This window comes from Oncorhynchus tshawytscha, linkage group LG07 (assembly GCF_018296145.1).
Source record: "Oncorhynchus tshawytscha isolate Ot180627B linkage group LG07, Otsh_v2.0, whole genome shotgun sequence".
NCBI lineage: Eukaryota > Metazoa > Chordata > Actinopteri > Salmoniformes > Salmonidae > Oncorhynchus > Oncorhynchus tshawytscha.
This window is the reverse complement of record NC_056435.1, coordinates 9,661,757-9,675,837: the sequence shown is the minus strand read 5'-3', so window position 1 is coordinate 9,675,837 and position 14,081 is coordinate 9,661,757. Positions and strand designations below refer to the sequence as shown.

Genomic DNA, 14,081 nt, shown 5'->3' with positions numbered 1-14,081 from the left:
ATACACGTTTCATTACAGGTACCTACATGGGTCGAACAGCCAGCCTGGGTGAATATGATCAGCAAAACAAAACTACAGTATGCCCTACTACACCTGCTACCCTCCTGTCCTTTCGTCACGGATGCCAAAACTGGTCCATACTGGCAGCTGGTTAACAGTGATGGAGAGAATGCGGCAATCCATTGGCTGCAGGCTTTGTACATTTCATTTAGTGTAGTCCAATAGCAACTGGAGCTAGAGAAAGGGAGAAAGTGAGAGAGAGTGCGCGAGAGAGAGAGAGAGCGAGAGGGAGGGTGGGGGGTGGGGGGCGCGCGACTGAACAACCCTGGTCTTTCTATCCTTAAATCTCTCGTCTTTGCTGTCCGATCTCTCCTCGCTTTCTCTCTATTACGGCAATTAGATGCAGCACAATTGACCGTGCTACTACAACGACTCACTGAAATTACCTTAATAGTCTATGCGTGTCATTAACAACCGGAAAAGCTCAATTTTTATTTTCTGCATAGAACCTGAATCGGAGTTTGACTTGTTTTTATCTGGACCCCACTGTCACGTTGGGATTTTCAGAGGAGCGCACACTGTGGAGTTTTATTTTTTGCCTGTGTGGTGGTGTATATTTTATTATCACATCCCTTGAAGTCAGGACTACGAGCTAAATTCACACAGTTGGAATACCGCAAAGGTAAGTCTTGTTATTAGCCTACAAATAGTCAGTAAACCCATTTTCTCTTTCACACAGTTTAGTTTAATTTAGACCACCTATAATTTGTTTGTTTTCTGGATGTTTTCTGGCGGCTTTCCGATTGTATGGCTTGTCCGGACTCGCGCTGCAGACATTTTGAGAAGAGCTTGACTACCACAGGGAATTAATTTTTATCATTTGCTTAAAGTGCGTGGCGCGCAACCAGTTTTTCAGAAATGTGTATAATCATTATTCAATGTAATTATGAAAACAAGCCATGTGTTGAACGAAATCGCCTGGCTTTGCAAAGACGATTGAGCCATGCTCTACGCACTTTAAAGACGTGTTGAGGGGTTTCTTTGCTCAAAGCCAGAATGATCTAATTGTGGTTTATTCGCTTCTTATGTAAAGGGACACAGCCACATGCGTTGGATTCGATAATGACAAATTGGCTATGGAGAAAAACGCGCAAAAACGTATTATAGCCTAAGGGGCATGCCATTCATAACCCTAATCGGCTGTGGCCACACTATTTCACACAAGCCCTTGGAAAAGGCTATCTGTGTTTGAACAGAATGCAGCACGCATAATGTCCAATGCTATTTAATCCCTGTAGACGACAAAGCGACTATTGGCAGCACTGCTATGGAGATAATTAATGCCATTTAAGAATATAGACTGGCTATAAGTGCAACTGTAACCATACACTCACCATCCGTGTTGAAGGGCCAGGTCCACTGTCTGTCTGTCTGTCTGTCTGTCTGTCTGTCTGTCTGTCTGTCTGTCTGTCTGTCTGTCTGTCTGTCTGTCTGTCTGCCTGTCTGTCTGTCTGTCATCTATATTCCACACAATAGCAGGCTTTTAGAATGGAAGAGGAGCGTCTAGCAGTGAATGTGTGTTTGACCCACCATTCAGCATAACTTGAACACCTCCGTATACCTATCAAAAGGTGTGAGGTGCATTGTAGACTGCAGATTCCCATCCAGGCTGAATCTGGCACCACATCACCAGAGTGAGTTCAGCAGAGAACCACAAGATGGTACTGTGGATATCTGGTAGATATTTGGGGACGAGACGAATTGGGGAAAAAATGTGTAGGCTACTGTCTTGAACATTCACCGTAACGAATCCTGCTATGTTCTGCTACCTCGAAAACTGTAAGCCATTAAACAAAAAAATTTGGTTGCATTTTAATATTTTTTATATTTTTAGTCGTTGCGAAAGCAGACGGACAAGCATGAGAGGAGGCTATCACTCTCCTATGAAAGATTCTTCAAGCTGTCTTCAAGTCTATTCCACCAACCCCTTGCCTTCCTCCAGATTATAAATAGGCGTGTGCTGTTCGAATTGACACCGAGAGTAATATTATAGACCCTGTTACATCAGAAATGTAACAGGGTTTAACAATATTATTTGTAATGAACGAAAGGTCAACATTCTGGTCCCTAATAGGCCTGCGTGCAGTTTTGATTCGATGTGATGGTAGACTGAAAGCTTTGGAGAGTCATCAGGTCTCAACACAAATATTTATTGTAAATAATTGGTCTATATTGTCATAACACAATATAAGTGTTTTAATGCATTACAACATACGTTACAAAGCATCATAGGTGTGTACTTTATGGAACGTGTTACCAAATAGTCCTACTTTTGACATTATGTGAACATTAGGCCTATTCCAAATACACTTGACATATTTGGAGTGACACACTGTTATCATAGCTCTCCCAGTTGGTGACATCATTATAGGCCTATTTGAGTCGGTCAGTCAGGCCTCCCCATCAGAAAAAAAAAAAACATTTAATTGACAATTGGAGACATTTTACCTCACTTGTGCAATTTTCCTCAAGAATAGGCCTATGGGTGACAGGCCTATAGAAAACATTCTGTGTATAACATGGCATAAGTGTCAAAATAGGACGTAGGCCTGCCTATCCAAATATATTGTACAGCATTTCAATTTGGAATCCAATAGTAGGCATAGCCATTCACTGTAAGACTGCATAAAACAACAGTATTATTATAATATACAATTATCCATCATTTAGCAAACATTTTTCTCCAAAGTGACTATTGTGCCTGCATACATTTTCATATGGGCGGCCCCAGTGGGAATCAAACCGACAACCCTGGCCCTGCAAGTGCCATGCTCTACCAACGGAGCCACACAGGACCTACACAGTGTTAGCCTACTGGAGTAAAGTTCAATAGTTTAGCACTTTGTTACATGCATCCCCTACTATTTAGGAAATGGATATTTGGATGTTAGTGGAACACACATTGGACCCATGTCTGCTGGCATGGTTACAAAGAGCAAGGTTATTACAGTATCACAACGTCATGTGCTATCCTTATCAAATCAATCCTGTTTGAAAAAATAAATATGTATTTGCTCTGTCCAAGTTCAACATGAATTGTCAACAAAACTATCATTATAAATGGCACACACACACGTACGCACACACGCACACGCGCGCACACACACACACACACACACACACTTTTTTTTCTTCCAGTGAGGGCTCAGCAGTTGACAATATCTTCGTGTTCAGTACTGTCAACTTTGATAGATATCATTCCTTTATTGGTTGTCAAGGATCTCTGTTGGCCCTCTATCTCGTTTTAGTGAGGGAGGAAGTCTGGCTTCCTTTCTATTGTGCAGTGTTTATCACCATCTTTAAGAGGCCAGTGAAAGATGTCCTGTATGTGCGTCATGAGAAGGTCAAGTAAAGTTTTGAGTTTTGTTTGGCGCGCGTCCTAAATGGCACCCTATTCCCAATGGGCCCTGGTCAAAAGTAGTGCACTATATACGAAATAGGGTGCCACTTGGGACGTTGAGTAGTGATGTTTCGTTTTTTGTCCGTTCAAGGACATTTTCTAGCGACTACCTATTTCAGTGAGGAGATACAGCACCCCGAACCACATGTTTTATAATAATTAAAGTGCAAATGATCAGCCTTTATTGAAATTCAAAAAGACGTATCTCTTGTGATCATACAGACAGTGAGAATAGTATGCCCCGTCTCTCCATCTCTTCCATCTCTCGCCTTTTCTCCTCACTCTCTCTTTCTTGTGTGTTACTGGAAGGAAGGCAGACTGAATGTATTGCGTTTATACAGGAACTGCTGAAATATATGAACATAGTCCATTCCGCCTTATTATTTCTCCAATCAACATTAAACTGGACCATATTCTTGGATCACATTCCTTATCCTGTCTTTGTTTAGATTCTGGTTCTGTTTCTTACGTTCAACTTTGACTTATTTACCGAATTATTCCATTTTTTGATGTCAAACAGAATATATGAACTCAACAATGGCAGTTAGACATTTGATGTAATCCCCCCTGGCAGTGTGAGCACCATTGTCATGCTGTGTTACAAGAGTGGGAAAGTAATTGATCAACGTCACTGATTTGACAAGCAGACCACCATCGTCTCGGTCTCGACACCATCCGAGGGCATGCAGGGGAATGAGGCGAGAGAGGAGAGTCTCTTCTCCCTCCGAAATGAAATGAAATGACCTGCTGCATGCATAAGCCATCTGCTTCTGACACAAATGTCTGTGAGAGGCTTCTTAACCGGCCAGCTCTCCAAATCACGAAGCTTCCACATAAGCTCCTGGTGGAGTAAAGTACCCTAAGAGAAATAATCTACTCAGTAGACTGGAGTATATCCCCCCCCCCTTGCTTGGCTATGATACTACTAACAGAATGCTGATAGATTGTATTGGAGTGTAGGAGGACCTAGGTAGGCTCCTTTTGTGAATGGGGTGCTCTGGTTTTATATGGATAACCATGAGGAAATGTTTCCTACACTGTGGAGTGGTTCCCATATGAAAAAGATACTAAAGCGTATGTACATTTGAAGTCGGAAGTTTACATACACCTTAGTCAAATGCATTTAAACTCAGTTTTCACAACTCCTGACATTTAATCCTAGTAAAAAGTCACTGTCTTAGGTCAGTTAGGATCACCACTTTATTTTGAAATGTCAGAATAATAGTAGAAAGAATGATTAATTTCAGCTTTTATTTCTTTCATTACATTCCCAGTGGGTCAGAAGTTTACATACACTCAATTAGTATTTGGTAGCATTGCCTTTAAATGGTTTAACTTGAGTCAAACATTTCTGGTAGCCTTCCACAAGCTTCACACAATAAATTGGGTGAATTTTGGCTCATTCACAAGTTCCTTTGCTGTTGTTCTGGGATTGATTTGCATTTTTCTCACCAAAGTACGTTCATCTCTATGAGACAGAACGCGTCTCCTTCCTGAGCGATATGATGCTGCGAGGCCCCATGGTGTTTATACTTGCATACTATTGTTTGTACCGATGAACGTGGCACCTTCAGGCGTTTGGAAATTGTTCCCAAGGATGAATCAGACTTGTGGAGGACTACATTTTTATTTTATTTTTCCCATGATGTCATGCCACAAAAGAACCAGCTGACATCATGTCAGTGATTCTCTCGTTAACACAGGTGTGAGTGTTGATGAGGACAAGGCTGGAGATCACTCTGTCATGCTGATTGAGTTCAAATAACAGACTGGAAGCTTCAAAAGGAGGGTGGTGCTTGGAATCATTGTTCCTCCTCTGTCAACGATGGTTACCTGCAAGGAAACACATGCCGTCATCATTGCTTTGCACAAAAAGGGCTGCACAGGCAAGGATATTGCTGCCATTAAGATTGCATCTAAATCAACCATTTATCGGATCATCAAGAACTTCAAGGAGAGCGGTTCAATTGTTGTCAAGAAGGCTTCAAGGCGCCCAAGAAAGTCCAGCAAGCGCCAGGACCGTCTCCTAAAGTTGATTCAGCTGTGGGATCGGGGCACCACCAGTACAGAGCTTGCTCAGGAATGGCAGCAGGCAGGTGTGAGTGAGTGCATCTGCATGCATAGTGAGGCAAAGACTTTTGGAGGATGGCCTGGTGTCAAGAAGGGCAGCAAAGAAGCCACTTCTCTCCAGGAAGAACATCAGGGACAGACTGATATTCTGCAAAAGTTAACAGGGATTGGACTGCTGAGGACTGGGGTAAAGTCATTTTCTCTAATGAATCCCCCTTTCCGATTGTTTGGGTTATCCGGAAAAAAAGCTTGTCCGGAGAAGACAAGGTGAGCGCTACCATCAGTCCTGTGTCATGCCAACAGTAAAGCATCCTGAGACCATTCATGTATGGGGTTGCTCCTCAGCCAAGGGAGTGGGCTCACTTACAATTTTGCCTAAGAACACAGCCATGAATAAAGAATGGTACCAACACATCCTCTGAGAGCAACTTCTCCCAAACATCCAGGAACAGTTTGGTGGTCTTCCAGCATAATGGAGCATCTTGCCATAAGGTAAAAGTGATAACCAAGTGGCTCGGTGAACAAAACATTGATAGTTTGTGTCCATGGCCAGGAAACTCCCCAGACCTTAATCCCATTGAGAACTTGTGGTCAATCCTCAAGAGGCGGGTGGACAAACAAAAATCAACTTCATGTAATTGTCAAGAAAAGCCTTTGACACTTAGGAAATGCTTATAATTATACTTCAGTATTCCATAGTAACATCTGACAAAAATATCTAAAGACACTGAAGCAGCAAACTTTGTGAAAATTTATGTTTTTGTCATTCTCAAAACTTTTGGCCATGACTGTAGATATCCTAACTGACTTGCCAAAACTATAGTTTGTTAACAAGAAATTTGTGGAGTGGTTGAAAAATGAGTTTTAATGACTCCAACCTAAGTGTATGTAAACTTCCGACTACAACTGTACTGTGTTAGGAATACTATAGTGTTCACTGTAGTGTTTTTGGACTTTATTGTAGTATTCACTGTCGTGTTTTTGTGGACTGAAGTCCTCAAAAGCAGTACAGTGAATACTGTAGTATTTAATGTAGTATACTGTAGTGTTTACTATAGTATAAATGCTGTGGTAAAATAAGAGTAGTATGTACTATAGTAATTACTATAGTGTATTTTTCAGAATATAATGCTGTATACTGTAATATTTACTCTAGTGTGTTTGGGGACATTACTGTAGTATTTAGTATAGTGTTTTTGTTTTATTATATCTGACGAAGTAGTGGGGGGGCTTTTTCCTTGAGGAAACTTACTGGAGAAATGCTAAACACTAAGCACATTTTCCATAACCTGCAGGTACGTAGAACTGGGTTCTGAACGGAGATTTCAAAGCAAACTATATGGTCTATACTTGGCATGTAGGTTTGTCACTTACAGGTGGACATTGGGATATGGGGGAGGGGAATGGGTAGGGTAGAGATGTAAATGAAATACGGTCCTATTTTCTATATTTTTTTCACAGTGTTTTTGTGGACCGTAGTGTTTTTGCAGACATTTCTGTCGTATTTACTACAGTTTTTTTTGTGTGTGTGGATAATACTGTAGTTATAAGGGCACAAGACGAAATGCAGACACGGGAGGCAGATGGTTGAGCTCCGATATTTGTTATAACAAAATGGGTAGGCAAAAGCCAGGTCGGGGACAGGCGAGAGTTCATAAACCAGGTCAGAGCCAAACAGTACCAGGCAATAATTTTTTTTATTTAACCTTTATTTAAGAACACATTCTTATTTACAACGACGGCCTACCAAAACGCAAAAGACCTCCTGCGGGGACAGGGGCCTGGGATTCAAATAAATAATATATAAATATAGGACAAAAAACACATCACAACAAGAGAGACAACACAACACTAACGAGAGACCTAAGACAACATAGCAAGGCCGCAACACTTGACAACACAACATGGTAGCAGTACAAAACATGGTACAAACATTATTGGGCACAGTCAACAACACAAAAGTTCAATTAGGTAGCGACAACAATACATCACACCAAGCAGCCACAACTGTCAGTAACAGTGTCCATGATTGAGTCTCTGAATGAAAAGATTGAGATAAAACTGTCCAGTTTGAGTGTTTGTTGCAGCTCGTTCCAGTCGCTAGCTACAGCGAACTGAAAAGACGAGCGACCCAGGGATGTGTGTGCTTTGGGAACCTTTAACAGAATGTGCCTGGCAGAACCGGTGTTGTATGTGGAAGATGAGGGCTGCAGTAGATACCTCAGATAGGAGAGAGTGAGGCCTAAGAGGGTTTTATAAATGAGCATCAACCAGTGGGTCTTGCGACAAGTATACAGAGATGACCAGTTTACAGAGGAGTATAGAGTGCAGTGATGTGTCCTATAAGGAGCATTGGTGGCAAATATGATGGCCGAATGGTAAAGATCGTCTAGCCGCTCGAGAGCACCCTTACCTGCCGATCTATAAATTATGTCTCCGTAATCTAGCATGGGTAGGATGGTGATCTGAATCAGGGTTAGTTTGGCAGCGATAGGCAGGCTTTAGGTCAGGACAGGCATGGTTTCAGTAATCAGGTCCGAGTCCAAACAGTACAATGGGATAGGTAGGCTCGAGATCAGAACAGGCAGAGTGGTCAGGCAGGTGGGTTAGGCATCAGGACAGGCAAGGGTCAAAACCAGGAGGGCTAGGAAAAACAGAGACTGGGAGAAGGCGCTAGGAAAAACCGCTGGTCGACTTGGCAAAACAGGGATAAATACACTGGGGATAATAAGCGACACCTGGAGGGGGGTGGAGACATGCACAAGGACAGGTGAAACAGACCAGGACGTGACAGTAGTATTTACTAAAGTATTCAACAGTACACAAAAATACTAAGTACTACAGTACACATGATCAAGAGATACTACAGTGTGTAGTATAGTATTCTACAGTAAACCTCAGAATTCTATAGTAAGTACTGTAGTATTCTGTAGTAAACTGTAGTATTTTTTTACGTGTGTTTTGGGCTGCATCCTTTTTCTCCTCCCTTTTCCAGAACTGTGTACTTGCTCCCTTCCTGTCATGAATTTACAAGCACTGGATTGGTGTAATCTTTGGCTAGAGAGTTTCCACCATTGTTAACTCCATAATGGCAAGTGTGCAAGTGCACAGTTTAGGTTTTCTTTTATTGAAACTGCTGCTATGTGCAACGTTATCCTGACCATAACGATGTCACACAAGGTAATAAAGCAGTTTGCCAATATAGTATCTCTGTTGTTGCTTCCACTCGAAAGCACACTTTTATGTTGTTCTCTATTCCATGCTATTGATTTGTTAGAAAGATACAATTTCATGCCTTGCATCTCTTGCACATTTTGATCATACACAGAGGGGACTTGCAGTCATAGATTTGCTATATGCTCAACAAGCGGACATCTATTGGAAGGGATTTGGACAGCATACTGTATGTAGCCTTTGATGTGTCGAGGATTAACTTATATGTCCCATTCTCTCTTCCCTGCAGGGTAACCAACCAAGCTGGAACTGGGTCGACGAGCAAAGACATCTGGAGACAAATACAGGCACTGCACCCCCGACCAATGACCTACACGTAGACCCACTCTCTTGGGATGGGGGGCACTGAGTTGCACAAAACTGCTCTGATTGGCTGGAGCTCTGTCTGTCAGCTGTCAATCACAGCCTGAGGAGCAGGTTATTGGTCTGGGTTGCTGTGGGGGGTGGGAGAGGAGTACCAGGAACTTCCAGGACCACAATCTGCTTGGCTGAGTGCAGCAGGAGCATGTTGAGGGGAGCCAGGCCAGGGGGAACCAGTACCTCTCCATTGAGCTCTGGAGGAGCCACTATAGCCCATGGAATGGGGATGGTCTACCTATCCAAGGTCTACCTTCTCTTATGGATTGGCTTCCTGTTAGTGTCTGTGTGTCTGCCGGTCGTGGCTCAGACCCCAGTCCACCCTGTTGTCACCACGAATTACGGGAAGCTGCGGGGGTTAAAGACGACACTGCCCAATGAGATTCTAGGGCCCGTGGAGCAGTACTTGGGGATCCCGTACGCTTTGGCCCCTACAGGGGAGAGACGCTTCCAGCCCCCCGAGCCGCCCATGTCCTGGCCTGGGATCAGGAATGCTACCCAGTTCGCCTCTGTGTGTCCACAGTACCTGGAGGAAAAGTTACTCAACGACATGCTGCCGGTGTGGTTCACAGCCAACTTGGATACAGTGGTAACCTATATGCAGGACCAGAACGAGGACTGCCTGTACCTAAACATTTACGTGCCAACTGAGGATGGTATGTCACACCTTGACTAACACAAATGTCTTGTTATCCTCCGTTTGCCTTTTTGTTTGATTTGACATTTCACTTTGCAGGTCCATTTGTTCTGAAGCAGTTCAAAGTGGCTGGGATAACTACTTGAACCAGAAACGGTGGTGCACTCTTGATCAAAGTGCGATACTTTTATCAAAGGGCACAATGATTTTTTGACTGAAGGCTTGAAATGAATGTGGACTACTGTATGTGGTGTAACAGAGAGAGAAAATAGATATTTAGACCTCCCTACTGTCTGAGGGCGTAGGATGTCCCGCTCCTGTCTATTCTATTCTGTAGCAGTCAACCTTCTCTCCTGTTGAATTGGGTGCATTGCAGACGTCCCGTTTGGGGTATGAGTGAGCACTCCTGACTCGGAGTAGTTCTGACACTTACACCACGGATGTAATGCACTTACCCCCTTCAGGCCCCACCACCAGACTCCTGCAGCAAGATAAAAGAAAATTAAGAGCTGGTTAACTTAGTGCAACTGGAACACAGATGTTTAAGGTCGAACCGTGAGCTGTTGCTGGGCTGTCGCTGTTGCTGGGCTGTCGCTGTTGCTGGGCTGTCGCTGTCTCTTCTGAAGAGACAGACTCTTTCCGGTCTATGAAGGTCAATGTGAAGAGAATTCTCCAATGTATTCATACAGAACTCTAGACCTCTCTATGCTACATTTAGCTCTTGCGAGATTAAGTACCACAGAAGGCGATAGATAATCTGACAATCCCAGTCCGGATGCACAGCCTGGGTCGTTACTCTGACATACAATCTCCTGAGAATTATAAGAACAGTTCTTATAATCACTGGCGTGAACTGAAATCTCTATTCCCTGTGTGAAATGTTTTGGCATAATGTGTAGGCATACTGGACTCAAATATGTAGGAGGTCCAAGTGTATCCATTCTATCCAGTCATTTCTGTTGCCGTGCGGCTTTACCAATAATGTGATAGGAAAGGTATGGTTGTAGAAGCGGAGTGGAGTGGATCAAGGGTTAGAATTCTGGTGGACAGATTGCAGCAGTTGCTGCTGTCTATCCGCTGGTTTTAGCAGAGGCCTCTGAACTCCTTGGTCTGTGTATTGGTAATATTAGACCCTCGGGTCATATAACGAGCCTCAGGTATCTTTCATTTGGATACATTATGCCTTCTAACCTGAATTCATAGATGTCAATTACAGAATGCAGGCAGTCTCAAGTATCAGTACATTAGGATACGTTTGCCGGCATTAAAATGTATGAATGCAGGCCATGAATGTTGATGTGTTAAAAATCTCCTGAACTAACGCTGCAGTTCTTAGCTTAAGGCAATTGGCCTGAAGGAAAGACTCAACAGCTCCTCTTCAGGAGCCAAGAAGACAACTCTCTCCATATTATTTTTGAGTGCATCCCAAATGGCACCTTATTCCCTTACATAGTGCACTACTTTTGACCAGAGCCCCTATTCCCTACTACATAGTGCACCATGTTTGCCATTTGGGACACAACCTCTCTCCCTGTTCTGTTCATCTTCTCCTCCTCCATACTGCCGGGCTGCCCGTCATCCTTACAGACGCCCTCAGAGTTGGCCTTTTCAAATCCTGTGTAATGTGGAGACATCCTGACAGCTCGGGATCAGAAAAGAGGATTTATAGTTTTATAGTTCTCCTTTTGAAATGGACTGACAGATTAAGAACGCTTCCATTGTGTCGTCTGATTTAAGTACAAACGACTACGCCATATATAGTTCAATATTGATAACCTGCACAAGTTCTGTTCTTTTGTATCCTTTTTGATTGTGCAGTGTGGGTGGTGAATTCTGTTTTGTCTAGCAAGGGTTGGCTTGTGAAAAGTGGTACATTTGGGATTGTATTTTAATGCCAGAGCTCCTTTAATTTGAGGTGCAGTGTCTCTGTGTCTGTGTCTGTGTGTGTTTGTATGTGTGTGTGTGTGTGTGTGTGTGTGTGTGTGTGTGTGTGTGTGTGTGTGTGTGTGTGTGTGTGTGTGTGTGTGTGTGTGTGTCTGTGTGTGTGTGTGTGTGTGTGTGTGTGTGTCTGTGTGTGTCTGTGTGTGTATGTGTGTGTGCGTGTGTGTGTGTGTGTCTGTGTGTGTCTGTGTGTGTTTGTATGTGTGTGTGTGTGTGTGTGTGTGTGTGTGTGTGTGTGTGTGTGTGTGTGTGTGTATGATAGCTCCTGGAGCTGTTGCTGGAGCTGGCTTTATCTGCCTCTGCAGTGGCTGCAGACTGGGTACTACTGCGGAGACCCGGGAGGTAAACCTGTTTTATTGTGAATTAATCAGAGTGAATATGGAGCCTCTTGAGGGCTCTTCTGGGTGAGAAGACAATACCACAGCGGGTCTGTGTCCCAAATGGCACCCTTAGGGCTCATAGTGCTCTGGTCAAACATAGTGCACTATGCAGGGAATTGGGTGCAATTTGGGATACATCCCAGAACTCATCTCTTTCTCTCTCCATCTTTAATTATAACACCCTCCTATATTAGTTCTGTGTTACTTATCAACACTGGAACAGAAATAGAAAGCAGAAACTACAACAAATGTATTGCTTGTTACCTACATGTGTGCTCCCAGAGATAATGGCCTGTGATTTATCAGATCTTTGTTGGTTTTAGGGGTGTATGGCTGTGGCCCACACCTTGGCTACAGTACATCCAAAATGGCCCCCTGTTCCCTACATACTGTACTTGGCTCTGTTCATGAGGCTCTGGTCAAAAGTAGTGCACTACAGTATATAGGGAATAGGGTGCCATTTCAGACTCACCTCCATTAATGGGACAGTGCAGCAGAGAACCTGTATTCTTGTATTTCATTATGAATCCAATTCTCCTTTGCATAGAAACACAGGAGGGAGAAAAGCTACAGTACATTGAAGAAAGAGAACGAATACATTGACAGGGCTTGAATGACAGCTCAATACAGTATTATAGTAGGTTTACCTTGCCCTAGTGCTTTTTCTTGTGTGAGTGGCTTGTGTAAGAGAGAGCCGTGCTCTTTGGGCCCTTCCCAAATGGCACCCCATTCCCTATATAGTGCACTACTTTTACCAGGGCCCATGGGGAATGTCCACTGAAAGGGAATGGGGAGCCATTTGGGACGCAGGCCCTTCTCTGAGCATAAGTAGCCTGCCAATCCCAGTTGGGTTCACAGCACTGGAGCCTGAGCTATTAGCTGCCAGTCTGTCTGTGGTGAGTGTGTGATTCAGACAGCCATTCATACGCATGGAGAGGCAGGCAAGGCCAGGCAGGCAAGGCCAGGCAGGCAGAGAGGGGACAATATTTCCAGGCTAGGTCATGAGACAGCACAAATGGCACCCAGAAGGCTCTGGTGAAAAGTTGGTACACTATAGGGACTAGGGTGCCTCCTTAGGGAAGAGGAAGAGGGCTCTGGTCAAAGGTAGCGCACTATAGGGAATGGGGAGCCGTTTGGGATGCAGCCTCCAAAGACGTGCATCACTACAAACCTTGGACAACTCTGCACGCTCTCCGTTTTCCCTTTTGACTTTTTCAAGGGCAACAAACAAACCAAGACTCAGTCAAACACTGAGACAGGTTTCTTCTTTCATCTGGTCTGACCGATGTGCTGGGTGTCTGTCTGATGGCCGTAGACACGCGCGAGGGGGAGGGGGGGGACATTCTGTACAGGACAGATGTGGGAGTTTATGCTTTGCTGCGTTAAACTGACATGGCCACTTGCCTTTGTTTGTACAGCTTGAGATACCGTTAACTGGGAGATTACAGGCCTGTTCAGTTGTGTGTGCGTGTGTGTGCGCGTGTGCGTGTGTGTGTGCGTGTGCGCGTGTGTGTGTGTGTGTCAAGCCTTAGGCCTCATTATGTACTAACCAGCTAGCGATCTAGCGCCTCAGAGACACCAGACCAACATAGTGTCAAAACAAACAGTTATCATAGCAATGTTTGTTGCTTTCTTTAAATGAAATAATAGTTTAATTAGAACTAGAATGCAATCCAAATGGCACCCTATACCCTGTATAGTTAACTACTTGTCACCAGGGCCCATAGGGCTTTGGTCAAATATAGTGGACTATATAGAGGATAGGCCCTTATGGAAGATCACATGAATTTCATGTGAACATGTGGAGTGTTCCAAAAACACATGTTTTCATGTGATCACGTGATCTCATGTGAAGTTAATGTGATTACGTGTAAAGCAACATGTGATCACATGACACTACACGTGAAAACATGTGATCGCATCCCACTGGGCACAGACGTCAGTTCAACGTCTATTCCATCTTGGTTCCACGTCATTTCATTGCAAAGACATGGAAACAACA

General features: G+C 43.7%; 1 protein-coding gene across 2 annotated transcripts in view; it reads left to right on the top strand.

Annotated features, from left to right (window-relative positions):
• Positions 1–316: 316 nt before the first annotated feature.
• LOC112253882 (neuroligin-4, X-linked) overlaps positions 317–14,081 on the top strand; it is a 79,326-nt gene continuing 65,561 nt past the window's right edge. For both annotated transcript variants that reach the window (XM_024425945.2, XM_024425944.2), the window contains exons 1-2: positions 317–682; positions 8,994–9,777. In XM_024425945.2, coding sequence (XP_024281713.1) covers positions 9,270–9,777 — 508 coding nt within the window. In that variant the 5' untranslated portion in view covers positions 317–682; positions 8,994–9,269. The remainder of the gene's footprint in view (positions 683–8,993; positions 9,778–14,081) is intronic.